The 20,197-nt window shown below is 41.8% G+C and overlaps 1 protein-coding gene across 5 annotated transcripts in view; it reads left to right on the forward strand.

Annotated features, from left to right (window-relative positions):
- Positions 1–20,197, forward strand: part of ehbp1 (EH domain binding protein 1) — a 137,828-nt gene that overhangs the window by 37,949 nt on the left and 79,682 nt on the right. For all 5 annotated transcript variants that reach the window (XM_054798274.1, XM_054798277.1, XM_054798278.1 and 2 more), the window contains one exon: positions 3,267–3,510. In XM_054798274.1, coding sequence (XP_054654249.1) covers positions 3,267–3,510 — 244 coding nt within the window. The remainder of the gene's footprint in view (positions 1–3,266; positions 3,511–20,197) is intronic.

Raw genomic sequence — 20,197 nt, forward strand, 5'->3', positions numbered from 1 at the left:
GCTGACTTTGGGCGAGAGGCGGGGTACACCCTGGACTGGTCTAACAAAATGCACCCACTTACTAAATTTTTTTACATTGTCCGCCACAAGAAGAAAGATGTATATACACTCCTGAATGAAATCTTAAGACCAGTTGAAAAATTGCTAGAATTTGCATTTTGCACATTTGAATCTGAATGAGGTTTTAAGTAGAGCTACAATATGCAAAAGCAAGAAGGGGGAGTGAGACAAAAAACATTTGGAACTTGTAATTTAAACAAACAAAAAACTAAAACTGATATAGGTTGTTTATCACCTGATCAAAAGACCACAGGCTATAAAAGCTTAATTCTGCTCAAAATGTTCATTTTCTGTCAGGCATTCACACTGCCATGCCCTCCTGATGGCTAAAGCTAAAAAGCTTTCTCTATTTCAACATGGTGGGATTGTCGAGCTACATAAGCAAGGCCTTTCGCAGCGTGCCATTGCTGCTGAGGTTGGAGAATCCGATTGGCTGTCCATCAAGACACAGGGCGCTCTTCGACCCAAATGAAGGCCCGTACTGGTGCCGACTGCAGTGCAGTAACCATCAGACGGCAGAGTGGAGGGGGGTCCATCATGATCTGGGGTGCTTTTTCATTCAGTGGAACACTGGAGCTTCAGGTGGTACGGGGTCATCAAACAGCGGCTGCTTACGTGCAGCTGTTGCAGCGGGCATCCCTCATGACTGAGGGCCCTCGTCTGTGTGGTAACAGCTGGGGTTTTCAACAGGACAACGCTGCAGTTCACAATGCTCGCTTGACCAAGGACTTCTTCAGGGAGAATAACATCACTCTTTTGGACCATAGTGCATTTTCCCCTTACTTAAATCCCATAGAGAACATTTGGGGATGGATGGCAAGGGAAGTTTATATCAGTTCCAGACAGTTAATGCCTTTCGTGAAGCCATCTTCACCACTTGGAGCAATGTTCCCACTAGCCTCCTGGAAACACTCGCATCAAGCATGCCCAAGCCAATTTTTGAAGGGATTAACAAAAACGGTGGAGCTACTCATTACTGAGTCCTACTGAGAAGATTTTTTATTCTGGTTTGGAGAGTTTTTTGTTGTTTTTTGAGCCATGGTCTTAAACTTTTGATCAGCTGATAAACAGCCTATTTCAGTGTAATTGTTGTTTTCAATAAATTACTTTTTCAAAGTGCTTTTTGTCTCACTCCCCCTTCTTGCTTTTGCATATTGTAGCTCTACTTAAAACCTCATTAAGATCCAAATGTGCAAAATGCAAATTCTAGCAATTTTTCAGCTGGTCTTCAGATTTTGGTCAGGTCTGTATTTACGGAAGCTTTATGGAAGCTTTATTGTCGTTGTAGTCAAGACATGCAACAAAATTACCACAGCAGCTCTCTAAGATAACAGTATACAATATGAAAACAGAAGAAAAAACAATGTCAATGAACTACCCTTGGATCAAAAGTCATTTATCTGCACCCTATTGTCCTTATGTCTTTGGCCAAAGTTCCAAGTAAATGTACAAGCAATGTTTAGTTTCGATTTTGGTTATGTCAACAACCTCCTATGTTGACGTCAGTCAGCCAGTCAGACTTAAACGGGTTCCGCTGTATCTTTTAGAGTGTTTATTAAAGTACATGTTTGCCAAGAGTGTACAAAGAATGATTAAGAACACCACATATCTATGTCTACTCTGAGCATCTGAACTGTTTTTTGGTTTTCAGGGGCCTTCACAGGAGCATGACCATATCTAAAATCTACGTGTATCTCCTTGTGGTTGAGCCAGGCCGTTTTTTTTTTTTTTAGGCAGACATGTTATTGACTGGTGTGACTGGCCCTGTAAATCCGAGGTCGCTCTCTGCAGAATGGAAAGTTCAAGAGGGCAGTGAGGTGTTTTGACTGGAGCCCTTGCAGGCCTCTTTTAGGGTGTGCAAGTCTGTTGAAGCTGCTCTTTAGGCTTGCCTGCTTTTCTTTGCTTTGCCCTCTTCTTTCCCCTCGGCCTCCTTCTGTCACTTTGACCGGTTCTGACACTCTTTGCTCCATCCATTTCTCGTGTTTATTTAGAACTGCTTGTCGCATGCTGAGTGAATATCTCAGGGCTTTGCCTCTGCTTTCACTGCCACAAGCATGCCTCTATATTGATAACACTCTGGCATGTGTGTGTCTGTCAGTGTCTGTCACTAGTGCACCTTAAGCACTGAGGATATGAGGTCGTGCAGACCTGACCTTAGTCCACCGGAATCTTCTATTACCTCCGCACCTCTGTGTTGTTCATTGTGTCGCAACAAATGGAAAAGTTTCCAGCAGTTTCAACCAAACATTGGAGCTAACCATGGGTTAAGAAGTATGATGACAGATGACTTTAATAATTACCATTTATGTATGTAAACATACTCACACTACAGGAAATTTGGTTGACTGTGAGGAATTGTTGATTATTATGCATTATTCTGCTCAATACGACACTAGTGATTAATTGATCAGTTTTACCCATTGTGGATGAAGGAAATTCAGTGTTTGCCCTATTTTTACCATTTTTTGGGGAACAAACACGTGCACATATTGCCGACTGTAATGTGATTGCTCCTCTACAGCTTCATTTGGGGTACACACGTGCGTGTCGTGTCTGTGGGTGGGGAGCAGATTGGGCTGATAATCGATATCCCAATGCAAACACTCATGCACGCATGCAGCATAGCCATCTGTATTTTAATTGCTTCTCGACAGATACGTTTAATAAAGTAGCTAACAGAAAGTGCCAGAAAAAAAATTGACAAAGTCTAAATAAAGATGTGTCAATTAATTAATACAATGCATTTAAGCTCTTCTGCACGTGTAGAGCCAGAAAGGACATGCTGTTGTGTAAATAAGAAAATAAATAAGGATAGTTAGTTTAGTAAAACAATGTGTGGACCTTTTCTGTATGAAAGGTACCCTTAAATTTCCTCTGTTGTCATCTGGCGCTATATTTATTAAAAAAAAAAAAAAAAAAAAAAGGTAAAATACAAATACCTGTACATTTACTTGACCTTCTTGGTGGGGCAGGGGTGGCCTTGGGAGTGGGATGCCCCTCTTATATAATGGTAGGGGAAACACTGGAAATGTTGTGAAATGCCCATCCATATGTGGTTGAATATAATATAATATGATATAATATAATATAATGTCTTACACTGGTCTGTCTATGCAACTCACCACAAATGGAATTAAAGCAGCAAAACTGTGTTTGTATTTTTTCTTTTTGGATTTGTCTTGACATCTGTACTTCCTTTCAACCAGGTCCAACCCATTCTACGAGCCAAAGACCAGCCCATCACGGAGCCCCACTGGTGGCCCCTCTCTCGATGCTGTCACCGGCCAGAAGAGGAAGGCTCCGGCGCCTCCCAGCACGGGCCCTGGCCTCAGCCCCAGTGTAACAGCTCCCAAACCAGGCTGTCGCCTGGTTGGGGAGAAAGCCCAGTCGCTCGGGCCCAGTCCAGTGGCAGCAGTCATTGGGAGAGATCTGGTCTCCTCTTCCCCAAAGGTAAACATTGAACAGTGACATAGTCTTCCAAACTGTTTCTCCACATTCTGTGCCACTAAACTCACAATAGATAACAATAATAGTTTTTGTGCATTATTAGCTTTCTGTCTGCCGACTCACTCCCCAATTTTTTATTCTCTTTAATCTTCCGAACACCTCATTTGAGTGTTTGTTTATTGAGGAGTTTTCCAATTCCGATGTTTATTTATTTGTTTATTTAAATTAGGCAAATCGCGGCTGGCTCTAATTAAATGGCTGATGGTCACACACACTCACGGCAGGAGTCAGACCACTGGTGGGGAATGATTGGCTGGGGGTGCCGGGGGGGTTAACTCTGCATATACTGTATGTGTGTGCACGCGCATGTGTATGTATGTGTGTGTGTGTAGGGGTTGAATGGGCCTATGTGGGGCTTAAACACAGAGAGCTTAACTACAGCAGAGCGATCACAAGGGGGTGTTGACCCCCTGCGCGCGCTCACCCACACATGCGATCACACTTTGTACAGTTACTTAGACCCACACAAGCATACACAGCACCCCCCCACCACCACCACCACCATCATCACCACAACCGCCATGCACCTGGCTAGCTGACTGTTTTAGTGGCTGTCCATGTAATTATGGCACGGTTCCTTTATCACCCAGCCGCACTTGCCTGTGACCGTGGGTGAGGGGGCCTGAACCACTTTAATTACCCAGAGCCAGTGGTCTGTGGTGGGGCCACACTTGGCCAAGAGATGTTCCTGCCTCTGGAGGGAGGGTGGTGGGGACGCACAGAATGGATTGTGGGAGATGGGTGTGCTAAAGGAGAGAAACGAGGATGCTCTGAGAATAGTGAAAAGAGAGATACTGTGGTTTGTGGCCGTATACAGGCAGTGTGAATAGGTTTCTATTTCTTATTCTCGCCAAGCACTATATACGCACAAACACGTGCACGTTGCAGCCATGTGTTGGCAGAGAGATGACCTTTTTGAATGTATGAAGTCAGAAGGGATTAAGAGAAGACATTCTCGCTATGAGAGGCTGAGGCGAAGGCAACACATCGCACAGTGAACGTGTACAGAGTGTCGATGTGCTCTTGAATGCACCTGTACGTCTCTTAAAAGTCTCTGCTCTGCCCACGGCTCAGATGAGCAAATGTGTTAGGGGGACAGTTGTCACCTTCCCCCAAAACCCGGCTAACCTCCACCTATCTCACACAATAGCTTTTGAGGTGTGCATGCCTCATTTCTATTTGTTTCCACCAACTGTTCTTGTAGCAATCTGGTGTGTCAGGCCGAGATAAACGCACACTGTGAGGCGACCGGGTCTAATCTCACCATGTGAATAAAAATGGTTTCATTGAAAGCCAGGGTGATGCATTTACAGCTTGCCCTGAAGGCTGAGATGTACGTATGTGTGTTTGCGTGAATGAAATCATATCCAAGCAAAGGAGATTAGTAAGTCTTGTATCACACTCAGCTTTTACATATGGAGACGGCTGAATGAAAAACACTCGCTTTCAACAGAGATCACACAAAAAGTAGTTTTATACAGACGCTACCGTACTTACGAACATTAAAATTACAAATGTTCCGACATATGAACAAATTGTTGCATTTTTGTTGGCAATACTTCCACAAGTTTGAATTTTGAGATTCACACCTTTGTTGTAGTACAGTAGATCCCCTCCCCATCTATTCACGGTTCTGCAGTGGTTCCCTCGCATATTCACAGATTTCTTTTCTCTGCTAGAAATTGTAGAACAGTCGTCCCTCACTCTATTATGTTTCTTCGAAATTTGATTAATTAATAAATGGCCGCTGTTTTGTGGTTTGACTATGGACTATTATTAGCCAAAAAATATTGAAAGACAAGTTATGTATGTAGTATTCTGATCACTAGGGGTCGGTAATGTTCCATTAATGAGACATGACACTATGTTATATTTCCTTCACACTGCATGAGTCAGCCATGACATGGTGAAAAAAAGTTCTATTCCCATTCCATGTGGAAATGGTAAGTTTTTTGCTTATAACTTTGTCCTTCTTCTCTACTCCATATGAAACTCTTAAGTTTAGAATAAACTAATTTGGAGGCTAACTAGTTAGCTTGGTACCATGCTATGTTTAATGTCTCTTGTGTCCCAGCAGTGATCGCGAAGCCTGCGCATTAAAGTTGAGCAATGTGTTGTAAACGAGGAATAATAGGAGTGTACTGGTGACTATAGGGGTGTTATTTCATTTCTAGAGGGCTCTAATATTGGTAAAAAATGTATTTACAAAGTCTTAATCATTTTTTCTATGCTCTAACTATGAAAACATTCAATTTACCGTAAATTTATCGTCGCATAAGCAGCACCAACAAAAATTAGAGGAAGAAAAATATTTGTACATATACATGCTGCACGTGTCCGCGTAAAATGGCATGTTGTGGCATGCACGTGTCCGTGAGAACCAGTGAGCTCTTTATTTGACAGGAATCACGAGCTAAGAAAACACCTGAGCTTGTCAACCCATTGGAAATTGCAGGAGATCATTACCCAAGATAACAGCCTAACTCACGGTTTAATCTTGCAAACAACATTAAAATCATCACACAGCAGCTTCTCACTCAAACGTTATACTTCGGAAATATAGACACATGTATCTGAAAACTTTAAAACTTTGGGTTATTTTCATTTTAAACTTAGTATTGCTACATGTTTTTATATTTCTGAGGTATACTTGTGGAGTGTTAAATTGCAGTGGAATGAATTTAGTGTCTTCTTAGTAAGATGACACTGTGAGTCAGCCTGTTACGTTGTTATACTGTTATATAATGACTTCCTGCGATTTCCAGTGGGTTGGCAAGCTCGTTGTGAGTGCACTGATAGCTCATGATTGGCTCCTGCTACAGAAAGAGATATCGTTTCCTCACTGACTCGGAGCGGCACAGTATATAAACAATTAGTAGTAGTTCTGAAGTAGAGGTGATGTCACGAGATTGGAATTTAGCCATAAATTAGCCGCACCACTGTATAAGCCACAAGGCTCAAAGTGAAACCAATTACCCGTGATAAACGAAGACTGTAATTTGATTTAGTTATGGTAACTTAAATGTAAAGTGGTTTGACAGCATTATCTGCAAGGGACAAAAAGACAAGTACACTTTTATACAATACTGTACACTATAATGCCTGCAATTGTTTCTAAATGTGTAAAACTGATTTTAAAATGTATTTAATAACTACGATAGGTACATTATATTTTAGGGTTTACAGTATCAAAAATAGGTTTTTAGGGTGTTTTTTTAAATTTGCTTTTTTTTTCACCATTCGCTGGGGTCTTACAGAGACAGACGGTGAGCGGGAGAACCGACGTGAATAATTATAGCAAAATTATAACAATAGACAAATGGCAAAATAACAGCTTACAAATAATTCAAGATATGCACAGCCTTCTAGAACGTAACTAGTTTGTAAGTTGGGTTGTGTCTGTATTTTAAATGCATACAAATAATATCCAATGAGAATTCCCAAACTTTTCGTAAACTCGGTTAGATGCGTTTCTAAGACGAGCAGAGGTATAGCCTTAAACATTGATCCTCCATGTCATCGCATTAAAAGCTGCCTCTTCAACGGCAGCTTGTGAAAAATTGGTGCATCCTCAAGACATATGGCGTACGCCCGCTTCCTCCGTGTGCAGTTCTTACGCATATGGATTGGATTTGCAATAAGCTCAGCACACCTGCTGAACACTGATTGAATGATTGGACTATATTGGAATTGCCTTTGTATTTAACATGTGGTGCACAAGTTTTTGTCTTTATTCGAGTTGAGGCCGCCCAGGAAGACAAGCAAATCAAATCGACATTTCTAATGCAGCATATGTACGGTGAGAGATGTAAAATTGAAGTGTTTTGTTTTGTGAAGAGCACAAACACAATTGTTTAGTTTGGGTATGGTCTAATAAGGCGGACATATGACAATACAAGAACAGATTCAGGACCAGCAGTTTTATCTGTGGCGGAGCTGGACGGAAATATCTATGGGATTAATTTAAATGAACAGTGGGAGCTCCTGTTCGGCGGCTTGTGAGCTCTGTCTGGTCCGATTCAGTCCATCTCCTTGGAGCTGATTCCCCCACCCCGCTCTCCATCCCAGTAATTCAGTGATCTCTTCTTTCTGTTCCATCTCTATTCCATAGTCAAAGCACTCTACACTTAGATGCTCTGATCTTAAGATTTTCATCCTGTTTCCGCTTCATGAATTTGTGCCATATTTTCATATAAGGAAAAGTTTTAAGCTTATATCTACTCGCTAAAGTTTGAGCAAAGACATTCAACTCTATATTTAAATCAAAAATCTAAGTCCAGTGGCCTGCAGCTCAATTTTTATTGGTATGTGGCATATTTTATACATAAGGACATGCAATTTGCAGCAGAACATTGCCATGTACAAATAGTTGTTTGTTTTTTTTGTTTTTTTTTTTTATAAAAAAGCTCATCGACATTAACAATTGCCTTTCATTGACTTTAGGAGTTATGCTTTAATTTACCATTCATCTACTATTATATTTAGTAAAAAAAATACCTTGTTTATCACGGGTAATTGGTTCCAGACCCGCTCGCCATGAGTCAATTTTTGCAAAGTAGGATTTGAATATTAATAAACAGAATACTATTTAATGACCTCTTGTCATTCCGTGGGAGTTTTCCGTGTAACGCAGCTTCAAATGCACGATGGGTTTGGTCGTATTAAAGTTCCCCAGTTATGTGCCACCACGGGAAACTTGTGCATGACCAGTATTGCACTCAGCTGCAACGTGTTTTTCAAACTTCAACAAAAAATACACATGACCGAGATCACTCCTACTGCTTGCTACTCTAACACATTAGCGCACACTGTTGTTGTGATCACGCGGACTCTATCGGGCCGCTGCTGGATTGGCGTGCTGGGGTGGAGTCTGGAATCCACTGCTTGTATTGGAGTGCAAATATCGGAGATTTTAGATGCAGGCCGATATAATCCGATACTCATGTTTTTTTTTTTTTTTTGCTGATATTTGCTTGATATCCGATATCAATCGGGACACCCCTAACTGTGAGTATGTATTTTTTTTCTTATGTTATTTTTTATTCCTTATAATATTAGGGATGTTTGATATCGGCTTTTTTGCCGATATCCAATATGCCGATATTGTCCAACTATCAATTTCCGATACCGATATGTGTACTGTATATACCTCCTGTCGTGGAATTAACACATATTTGTTGTGAAGCTAATAAAAAAAAAAAGCATAACATAACAAACATGTATACAAATGAAAGTACACCCGGTATCATATGAAAAAGCAGCATTTTCACGGACGTCTCCAAGGACTCTCCCTAATCCCGCACACACACAGTGTCAGATTGTACCATCGCTTACTTCTGGGAATTGTTACATTCCTACATGTGAGGATAAGCGGCATAGAAATGAATGGATGGTATGGAAGGAGCGAACTAGTTTGCTACTCGCCACCCACAGTTGTTTACACGCTTGACAGGCAGTTTTATGAGGTCATTTGCGCGCCAGAAAATACGAAAGCCCATAGGCCTATATACAGAATTGTTTATTATCGCCTTGCATTATAGGGAAAGATACCGATATTGACTGATATTAAATTTTTATGCCAGTATCGGGCCGATAATATTGGTGGGCCGATATTATTGGCCATCGCTATTAAATATATTTAATGGCACTGCATATCTTGACCAGTATTGGATTGGTTTTAGCGTGTTTAATAAATAAATAAAAATAAATAAATAAAAAGCTCCTCACATCCTTTAGTTTCTCTCTGTATGCGGACTTCAGAGGGAAAAGCTTGGACACCTCTGCTCTACCTGGTTTAGTGGCTGGCCTCACAATAAAAAGTAAATGAGCACATAGCTAACCCCAGCGGCTCCCATTACAAACTACAATACAATGTTAAATTATAGCCTTATTCATCATTTATCATGGTGTCGTAGCCATCTGTCTTTCTCGTACACTCTTTGCAGAGGTGAGGGAGAGGTGTTTTATCCTCATTCGCAGTTGAAGGGCTCGTGTGATGACTTCTGTTAATCAAAGGGTTAGAATTAAATAGTTTTTGCTCCTGTGCCATGGTGGTAGGGGTGGTGGTGGAGGCGGCAGAGGCCGGAGCTCTCCTCCTCCTTCTCCCATACTTTGTTTTCACAACCCCCCCCCCTTCCGTTCGCTCTACCTCCAAATTGAAATTAGAATAAATTAACATTATTTAATTGAGTTCGCAGAAGGCTGAGATATTTCTTAATTAGCTTTTGCTGGGGTTCGTGGCGAGAGTGGAGCGTATGGGCGCTGTGGAGCACTACCGAGGTCGCCGTGACAAAGAAGAGACTTTTTTTTGGAGGACAAAGGCGAGCCCAGGAGACAAGGACAGTCATCTCTCATCTTGTGATCGTTGCCCTCGTTAAGGCCTAATCTTTTTATCTTTATATATAGTGTCCAAAGTTACTCCCATCTTTTTTGATAAGTTTGACAGACTCTCACATATGCAGGAAGATGGTTATTTTAAAGGTTCATCTATTTTTAAATAAAGTGTCAGAGGTGCCACTATAATGTATTGGAAGTGTGTTGTCCAAAATGGAGCTTGGATGCTGGAATTTAGGCAGTTTAAAAGTGCTTTTAGTAAGCCCTACAAGGAACACGCTGTTTTCTGTGCCTGTAGCTTTAATGCTAATGAGCTGTGTTTGTCCACACTTGTCTCTGACAGTGACACAATGTGTTGGGGGTTTTGTGTTGAGTTTTAGCTTGTTGTGGGTTATGGCCGCAACATTAATTATTATGATTATTATTATTATATCATGTTTTATTATTATTGTATCATGTATGGTGCTTTGCTGGTGTCTCACTGAACAATTACTGATTACTTAAGACACATTGTGGTCTTAATGGCTTATACTGTTCTTGTGTTTTAGTTCATTTAGATATTTTTATATTTGAAAATGCTTAATTTGTGCAAAAAATGCATCCAGTTTGCTTAAATATGCATATTTGTTACTAATAATAGGCCATAGTCAACCACCAAACAGTGATTTTCTTTTTAATTAAGTAATGTTTGGAAAACCACGAGTGAGGGAGCGATGTTGTGAGGGGCGACTGTATACGGTATTCAATACAACAATATACAAAAGACATAGTCCAAACCTCCCCATCTCTCCCCTGCCTTCTCCATAGATTGTGTAATATTAGCAGAATAATCCTTAACTTGAGCAAAGCCACCTCAGGGCCTCTCAATGTCTGCCCCATACCTATGTGGACTCTCCCTCCCTCCCTTGGCCCATGTGCAGCCTCTAAGCGGTCTGACATTGGATCTTGTGGGAGAAAATGTTTTCCTCCTTATTGAATCGCTTATGCTTTCATGCGGCAGGTCAGCGCTGTCATCAAGTCGGGCTGAAGGCCACTACTGAACTGTTGTTGATTTGATTAATACAAACCAGTTAGTGAGGCAATTGTTGTTGCCGTATGTTGCGTGGTTTTGTTGCACAGTGGAAGTCGCCTTAGTCGGTCCCGCTTATATTGACAACCTGCCTGTCGTCCAACTCATCAAGTTCTGGTCCTGTCTTATTCCTAGTGCTAAAATGTGCCTGCTTGAATTAAGCTTAAGTTTCTATTTCAGTGACACTGTTCTTGACAACCGTTTATGGTGTCGACTTAAAACAGGTTCCACTGTAGTAACGAGACTGGCGGTTGTTACTTGGAACATTGAGGCGTTAAAAGAAAGTTTGTTAGACTGAATATACAATATGGCAACACACTTCAATACGATTAACCATGGTAATCACTAAATACGAATAGTGTTTTGATGGCTTTCAGGGTCCATTCGAAACTCAATTTTATACATGCTTGCCTTGAAAGGCAGCAGTGTGTTTTGTGTGTTTTGACACATATTTTCATCCAGTTACTGTAATGCGCCTATCATTTCTTCACCTCCTCTTCGTCTGCCGGGTGCATGTCGAGTTCATAAGTTAAGCACTGCGCCAGAGCTCACTCTCAATACCCGCGTCGGCTGCTGTAAAAGGGCCTTGCGCAAAGCGCCGCTTGTAATCTGCCTTTGGTAAGTCCTCTTTAGTTTTATCTGCCAAGGATTACCTCACAAGCTGCAAGCGGGATGGAGTACGGGGAGAAATGAAAAGCGAGTGAGACAGAAAACGATGAAGATGGAACCAAATGAAAACAAATCGCTGTGTAATCTCTGAAAGAGAGGCAGAGACTTGCTTTGGTCTTGAAGGGAAGTTTCCCTTGCCACTCATTTAAAGAGGGAATTTACTAATCCCTCCATGATTGATGTCTGCTATGAGAGGCTCTGTAGCAGACTAATAGGGCTTATGAGGATGGCCACAAAGTCCTTTGTGTGTGTGTGTGTGTGTGTGTGTGTGTGGAGAGAATGAAGCAAACCTTTTTGTCTTGTGTGTTCCTCTATCCAGTGGCCATGGAGGCCAGGGGTTTGAATGACATGGCGGCCGCAGAAGAAGTAACATTATCTTAATCTGGATTTAACTTGGACCCGCTCCTCCAGGTGTGTGGGTCTAAGACCACAAGGACCTGGGGTTTGGGGGTGAGCTTTAAAAGTGAGCTTTGGGTGACCAGATAAAGGTCTATGCTCTCGAAAGCTCTTCAAGCCCCCAAAAGGTCCAAGACTACCCCCCCACCCTGCACAATGGCTCCAGTTAGCCATACCACACTCTCCTCATGTCATACTTGACGTTGCCCCCTGCTACATTTTTAATTGAATTAAATCAAATGTTCTCCACAGTTTAAAAAGAAGCTCAGAAGTACCTTATGAATTCTTCCATCTTCTTTGTGTGTGCACTCAAATGTGCACTCTTGTGTGTGAAGAAAAGAGAAACGATAAGGCTCTAATTGCCTCTTTATAAGGCCCTCTAGCAACCTCCTCCTTTTGTCGCTTATGGTGTTCAGCGACTATAGGAAATACTGACTGGTTTCTTTAGTGCTGCTAGCTCTAATAAATGGACTAATACCACGGTGTTTACTACATGGATGATATTAATCATTTAATGAATCAAACAGAGGTTTTATACTTGACTTGTGGGAACACAACACAACACAGTGGGAAGGCCCTTTTCTGTTCCCAAAGCAAGGTCCACAAAGGCATGCTTGGAGGACTTTGCTGTGGAAGAACGCATTTTCACTTCCTGTTTAAGGACCGTAACATTCATTTTCATCTATCAGCAAGACACCAGTGTTTCTTTGTGGCTTCTGGTCCCACACTGACCCACAGTGAGCTATTATTGACTCATGAGTTTAAGGCCATTATTATGACTATTGACATTAGCACAGGGTGTCCTAATCTAGTGCTATCTATTTCCTCTATCAGGCCATTATTTCCCTCTTGTCAATCAATTTATTGTCAAAGAAATGATAGATAAGGATCTTATTTTAGCCTCAGTCAACAATATTTACCATTCACAGCAATGGAGGATTTTTCAGTTTCTAACTTGTTCCAGGGTTTTTTAGGAACGAACTGCAAAATACCAAGCCAAGGTTCCGCTATTCTGTTAACACAGAAATCATAGAGCCCTAATATAGTGAGGGGAATCCAGCAGCACCCACTGTGTAGTATCATTATACTCTACACTACACATTCTTCCCTAAAAGCTTTAATGGCATTTCTCTAACTAAATGCCCTTGTCGTCTTCCTCCCTTTTCTTTGCGGTCAGCGTTGTTTCCCACCACGCTCCCAGTTGGCATCACAAAGTGCGTGTGTGTGTGTGTGTGTTGATGTATACGTATTCTGATCTGGAGTCAATGAGGTGACTTTGCAATTATGTTCATTATAATTGGCTCGCTATCGCCCCACTCATCGTTTTGAAGCCCATGCTGCACGGGACAATGGCAGTCTGTGGTACTAGTAGTGTGTGCGTGTGTGTGTGTGTGTGTGTGTGGGCGGGCGGGCGGGGATGTGCGCGTGTGTGCGTGCGTGCGTAACTTGCTGCGTCAAGTCAGTAACCCCACCCCCCCACAAACACACACACTTTCTGCCTCTGTACCTGTGGAACGCAATTCCTAAAGTGGCCTCCTTAATGAGTTTTCCCTGCCCATGCTCAGATTAATTGATAAATGTCTGCCTTATCGGTGCAGCTGATCTCTGAATCCATTGCACCTCTAATTTGTTTGTTGAAGATGGCGAGGAGATTAATGCCGGTATAGATTTATGAGAGAGAGCCCTCCCCTACATGGTGAGCTTATGTTAGGATGAAGAAGAGCTTCATGATTGGTGGTTTTTGGGATGTTTTTTCTGGATTCTCTGAAATCAGAGGTAAGAAACTTCCAACGGTTTGGTCCACTAACTAATCAACACAAATAATTTTTATACACATACTGGAGGCCCCTTGTTTACGAATGAGTTCCGTTCCGTTCCCGAATTCAATGAAACTAATACAACATGCAAGTTATTACTGTCGATTTCATAGGAGCAGATCTTTTCACATGTTTAAGGATACGATCTTTGTCCTTGATGATGGGTGCAAGAATCGAAGGGTTTAGACCGTCGGCATTTCTCCCCTTTCTGAACATTTCATGTCTATTTCACTTCACTTTTCACTTTCACTTTCCTTTTCTTTGATGTACGGCCATCAGAAGAGTCTGCCTTATGCTTGGGTGAAATAATGAAGGGCCAAAAGTTAATGAAAAAGAACGAAAGTGACTTCCTTCGGTGTACAGGTAACTGCATGTAACTTTAACTTAACTAGTTCTCCAGTCTTGTATTTAGGAACCAAACTGCTTTGGTGTATAAGGCATTTATGGGAGTGCATAACCATGAGATATGATACGTCATCAAACGACTCAATAGACCAAATTATTTGTATCCATCCATTTTCTATGCTGCTTATCCTAATTAGGGTCACGGGGGTATGCTAGAGGCTATCCCAGCTGACTTCGGGCAAGAGGCGGGGTAGTCCAGTCAATGGCAGGGCACATATAGACAAACAACCATTCACACTCACATTCACATTCATACCTATGGACAATTTAGAGTCGGCAATTAACCTAACATGCATGTTTTTGGAATGTGGGAGGGAACCGGAGTACCGGGGAGAACATGCAGACGCCACACAGAGAACATGCAGACTCCACACAGAGATGACCAATGGTGATTCGAACGCAGGTCTTCCCGATCTCTCCTGACTGTGTGGCCAATATGCTGACCACTCAGCCACCATGCAGCCCTAGACTGACCTCTATAATCAGTAAATCAATCAATCAGAGGTTGGCCTGGACCTATTCATTGCCCATGAATCTTCATTTTGGGAATCTTGGACAGTTGTGTGCTTCCATCTTGGTGGAAATACTTTGGGGAAGGCACTTTTCTGTTCCCACTGCACAAAGCAAAGTGTGCCGAAAATGCTTGGATGAGTCTTGTGTGGCAGTACAGGAAAAGCTGAACCTCACATTGTACAAGAATTTCTACAGACACACTCCAAGTCTGCCAAACCCACTGTGCCTATCCTCATCTTTTCTTACCCCATCCTTCGCGGGCCAAAGCTCATTTTCCGAGGCGTGAGTGTGAGTAATGCCACTGCTGTTTCCTTGACAAGCTAAAGCCAGCGCTTACAGCACATTAAGCTGCCGTGTCACATGTTAGACGAGCGAGCATGCACGGGCACACCAGGCTGGCACGGTCGCTTCTTTGTCTGTTACCGCTGTCGCCGCCGCCTCCATGCTGTGGCGCTTCTCTGTGCTTTTTATTTGTCAACACTTTCAGTGTCATTTCATCTTTTTTCTCGCCGGATCTGCTGCGTCTCAGCTGTTTTTTGCATGGTCGTGCCTTTGGTAGCACACTGGGCCGAGAAGCAAAATGGGCCCAGAAGAGGAGGCCATGTTTTTACATTTTACATCTCTGAGGCCAACTACCGAAAGGCCCCCTTTTTTTGTTGACCTGCATTTTCTCTGTAAGCCACCACCGCAGTGTGTCATGATGTAAATGCTAAGCTTTGATATGAATGATTATACAGTGGAACTTCAAACAGTCAGTCGTAAGTTCAATTTGAATCTGTGGCTCAGGAGGTAGAGCGGCTCGTCCAGTAACCGGAGGGTTACCTGTTCAAATCCTGCTTCCTCCATCCCAGCCACCCACATTGCACCCAGGGACACCCACTCACCCATCCGGATCCGGATCTGGTCCCAGGGTGCTTACGATGGCCACTGCCCTTCAAGAAGATGGGGCAGATACAAATTTTGCTGTACATTATACATGTGACAAAAATAAAGATCTTTCTTTCATTATCTTTCTCAAACTTAAAAACACAATACAACACACTAACTTCCATAATGCATATGGTGATGCTGGAGTCTTACTGCTAACTGTATAGTCTTCTTGTTTTCCCACCTTCTTCTTTGACGCCACTGCTTTTGGATTAAGTGTCGCCATTAAGCCAAAGAAAAAGCAAAGCACACACGCAGTCAATCCTTTGATGCTGGTTCAGATGAGGTTTTGCGGAATACAAAGTTTTGTACAAAATTAAAATTTGTATATGTTTGGCTATAGCGATTCCCTTGTTTTTCGTGTTGCAGCCCGTGTGTAAATATTGTCACACCCCCACCGCTGTCTGCTGATACCTGATGTTACTTAGCAGCGTCTGCATGCGCGGTCACACGAACATGCACACAGTCTGCCGACCCCTCCTTGGCACGATTACAACAGTAATGCGATATTTCCTTTTGTATGTTAATGTGTATTATTTTTCACGCTACATTCTCTCTCCTCTCCTGTTCTACCCTTTTGTCGTACCCCCCAACCTTCCGCTACCACATTGTTCCACCCACTCCACATCTCCATTTACATAATTGAACTTTGATTGGACTTTGCTTCCTGCTCTCTGCTCTCATGCATGCGGCGTTTGAAATCTGAGGCGTAATTTCATGGGTAAGATGACGCGGGACGATCTTTTTTTTTTCTTCTACGCAGCTTTGTTTTGCTTCTTTCTAATGAGAAGACGCCAGGCACACAGAGCCCAGATTAAACAATCGGTGTGTTTAGTTAAAGGGTACAATTAAATAATTGAGCATATTGGTGGTTGAATTGTAGTCAATCAAATTGCAGCTTTTCAAAAGCCTGCTGGATGACCCACTGAAGTGCGCCCACCTTCTCAAATATGCTCCTCAAGTATGTGTTGGATGAATGTGTTAATGTGTTTGCTCACCTTCTCTAGACTGTTTATCACTGCACTGCGCTGCACAATTTTACTGACAGTATATGCATGTACAGTACATGTGGCTGTGGTGTGTGTCTATGTGTCTGTGTGTGGGTGTGTGTGTGTGGATGCGCGGTCTTGTGTTGCCGTAGGCTCCTTGAGCGGATTACAAGTTTTAAAGAGTAGCAGATTTAACACATTCTCAAATCTGACACACCCTGACACCACTTTGAAGCCATGAAAGTGAGATTGGAAAAAGACACGGAGGCGCTCTCCTTTCGTCACCGCACATTGTCGGGCTTATGTCGTTGGCTTTGAGGCCAGTTAAGTTTCTGTTCAAGCGTTATGGCCCAGAGTGAGAGACAAAGCTGCCACTTTAAACTTTTTTTTTTAAAGGAACGCCCTCTTTACTACTCCTTACATCATTGTTAACAATGGTATGTAACTTGGCTTACATTTGGACATCATTTTGGCATTTTTGGAGTGCCGTTGAAGCAGTGGTATGCAAAGTGCGTCCCGGGGGCCGTTTTTGGCACAAAGCTCATTTTTATTGGCCCTTGACGTATTGTGAAAATAAGAGATTAATTATATATATTATTAGATATTACACTGTGCTTTCTCACCTAAAACACAAAACTTAAGAATTGGTTTTATCATTTTGGGTGGTTTTATCATTTTTTAATGAGTGTACCAGAACATGAACCGAGGACATTGCAAAACTGTTAATTCAGTGGCAAAGTTGCTGAGAGCACTGCCAACTTTTAACTTGCACTTTATTTAAAAAGCGCATCTCCACTCACCGTGCTCATTTGTCATTAAGTACAGGTGTCATGCTTGAATAGAACACTTATAAAACTACTAATAGGTGAAGCAAATATTCTTTGAACTACTCAACATCAGCTGGTCAGCTACTGCTATCTTATGAGCTACTCGTTGGAGAACCCTGTGATAGCGTCACTGTCTAAAGCTGTACACTCTACATGTTTCTGTTGCACAACTTCGACACACAGCTAGTGTTTTGAAGACAAGGCATAAGTATTATAATGATAACAAGAGAGTTAAGTGACACTTTAAGAAAAGTACGTTGTGATGATGATCGATAATTGATGTAGCCCATGAACGTAATAGCCGCTTGTAGCTCTAAGTTAGCTAGATGCCGCCAGCCAGGCATGTAAACAAAATGCCAGAAAATGGAATGAGATTGAATCGTGAGCAATCCCACACGCTGGCATAGATAGGCTTAGCATGTGACAAGTTGTCAATTCCTGATAATAACAAACAAAGTCAAAGGCAACACAAGACGTGTAGCGTATCTGGCCATTGGTCAAGTGCCAGCAAGGCAGACAGGAAATTCCGGTGCAGGCTTATCAAAATAAAGCGCAGTGAAACATTTTTATGATATTTTAAATCATTTTCAAACTAATTGTGGTCAATATGTCCGTAAATTTTAAGATATATATGTATCTCTATAGCATATTTTTACATTCATGCAATATATTGCGTAAAATTGTTTTCAAGTTTAAAAAAACAACACATTTTTAAGGTGTGGGCTTTTATTGTCGGAGCGCACGTCACGATCAATTACATGTAGAAAACCCGGACATCACATGATTACATTTACACAATTCAGCATGTCAGAAAAGGAGTAGGAAAAAGCAGAGCTTCTCAATTATTTAATCCTACCACTTCTCAATTACTGATAGTTTGTTCCTTTCCTGTGTTTCACAGTACCGATTTACCTTTTTTATTAGTAAAAGCAAAGGAATAAAAGTGGAGTAGTAAAGTTAATAGGGTTTGTAGATAACTTGTCAATATAAAAAAATTGTAAAATAATACGATAGCAAAGAAGAGAACAAAACCAAAAAATCACAAATAAGTAAATGAAATTGTTTATGTAAAAAGAGTTGTCACAAGTTGTTACATCTGAACTCTGACATTTTGCATTTTTAAACACTTGTTGCCATTCCATTCTGTTGTGTCCCCAAGTAGCACACAAGGGCTTTTATTTTTTAGACCAGCAAGATCTATGCAGCGAAGAAGCGAATCAATGAACAAAAATATACGACCAACTAATACACATCTGCATTGTCTTGGTCAGTGCAGCAAGTGCAAACTTTGAAAGATATAACTTTGCAGGAGTTAAACATAAAAGCAACACTGGGGGTCACACTGGACAAAACTATGTATTTGCTTCTTGTTGAGGCTTGTCCAACTGTACAACCCGAGTGCTGTAAGTGTCATCCAAGGGTGTCCAAAGTGTGGCCCTGCGGCCATTTGCTGCACACAGTTTCTATTTTTTATTGGCCCTTGGCATATTGTAAAAATAAAAAATATTCCTAAATTAGTCCACATTACGCAAATTTGCTTTATCACCTATAGTGTCACAAAGCTAAGATGTGGATGTTTTGTTCCAATAGCTTAGCATATGTTGACTATAGATTGTATTGGTTTTTGCATCTTTTGACGTATAAAATGTCTCAAAGTTTTCTCCGCATGCTTTAATAATTCTGTATGTGTCCCTCGCTGGGAAAAAGTTTGGCCACCCCCGATGTAACCCATGGTAGCATTGTTTGTGCTGAAGCAGTACTCTAAAATGACATTCTCTTATTGGGAATGTTCCTGCTTAAGACCTTCCATTGACCTCCATTTTCTAATATTCCATCGTATCGTGATTCAGTAGACACAAATCCAAAGTCATATTGCTGACAACTGCAATGCTTCTCCTGACTGCAACTGGAAGCTGCATTCCCAAGGTTTCCTCCTATCTTGTCGTTCAGGTATTGTCGGGAGCTTAACCCCCCCTTTTCTCGCTCTCTCCCTCCATTTTTTTCTTTCTTTGCCCCGTCGGATGTATGTTGTTGACACGGAGGCACGAGGAATAATGGGTTCTCTTGTCGGCGGTTGTATTTCTTCACCCAGCCTGTTAGGCGTGTGTATAATAGTAGCAAAGGAGGTTATATGCCGCTGATAGTAATGAAGGTTGCCTTTTTCATTTTTTAATGTGGAATGTTTGTGGGCCCGGGCAATGCTCTCCGCTAATCCTACCCTCCAGCTGAGCTAGCTACATGGCTGTGTGTGTGTGTGCGCGCGTGTGTTACAGTGACACACACTGATAAAACACACACACGTGCACATTCCTGCAGGCAAGACGGCGCTCTAAGTTAATGCAGTGCATTTTCCCTCCTCATAAGAATTTCACTCTAAACGAAGTGCTGCTGTAAAAGTAGATACCGTGTTTGTCCGACATTTGATGTATTTGAGCATTTGTAAACTCTTTAATGGAACAGTTCGAACTAGACATTTGGACAGAATTACATTAGTTTGGAGTTTCGAATATGGTGGGAACATTGGTAGGCATGGGCCACCCTAACACAACTGGAACACCCCAAAGCAGAACACAAAGCAGGGGTTCCTTGAGCTAGGGGTGTCCAAAATGTGGCAGGGGTTTTGATTTATCAGTATGCGGCACTCTTTGGAAAAAGTTAGAACAGTGCTGCCTTAGGCAAACCAAC

Source organism: Dunckerocampus dactyliophorus, chromosome 14 (genome assembly GCF_027744805.1).
Source record: "Dunckerocampus dactyliophorus isolate RoL2022-P2 chromosome 14, RoL_Ddac_1.1, whole genome shotgun sequence".
Lineage (NCBI taxonomy): Eukaryota > Metazoa > Chordata > Actinopteri > Syngnathiformes > Syngnathidae > Dunckerocampus > Dunckerocampus dactyliophorus.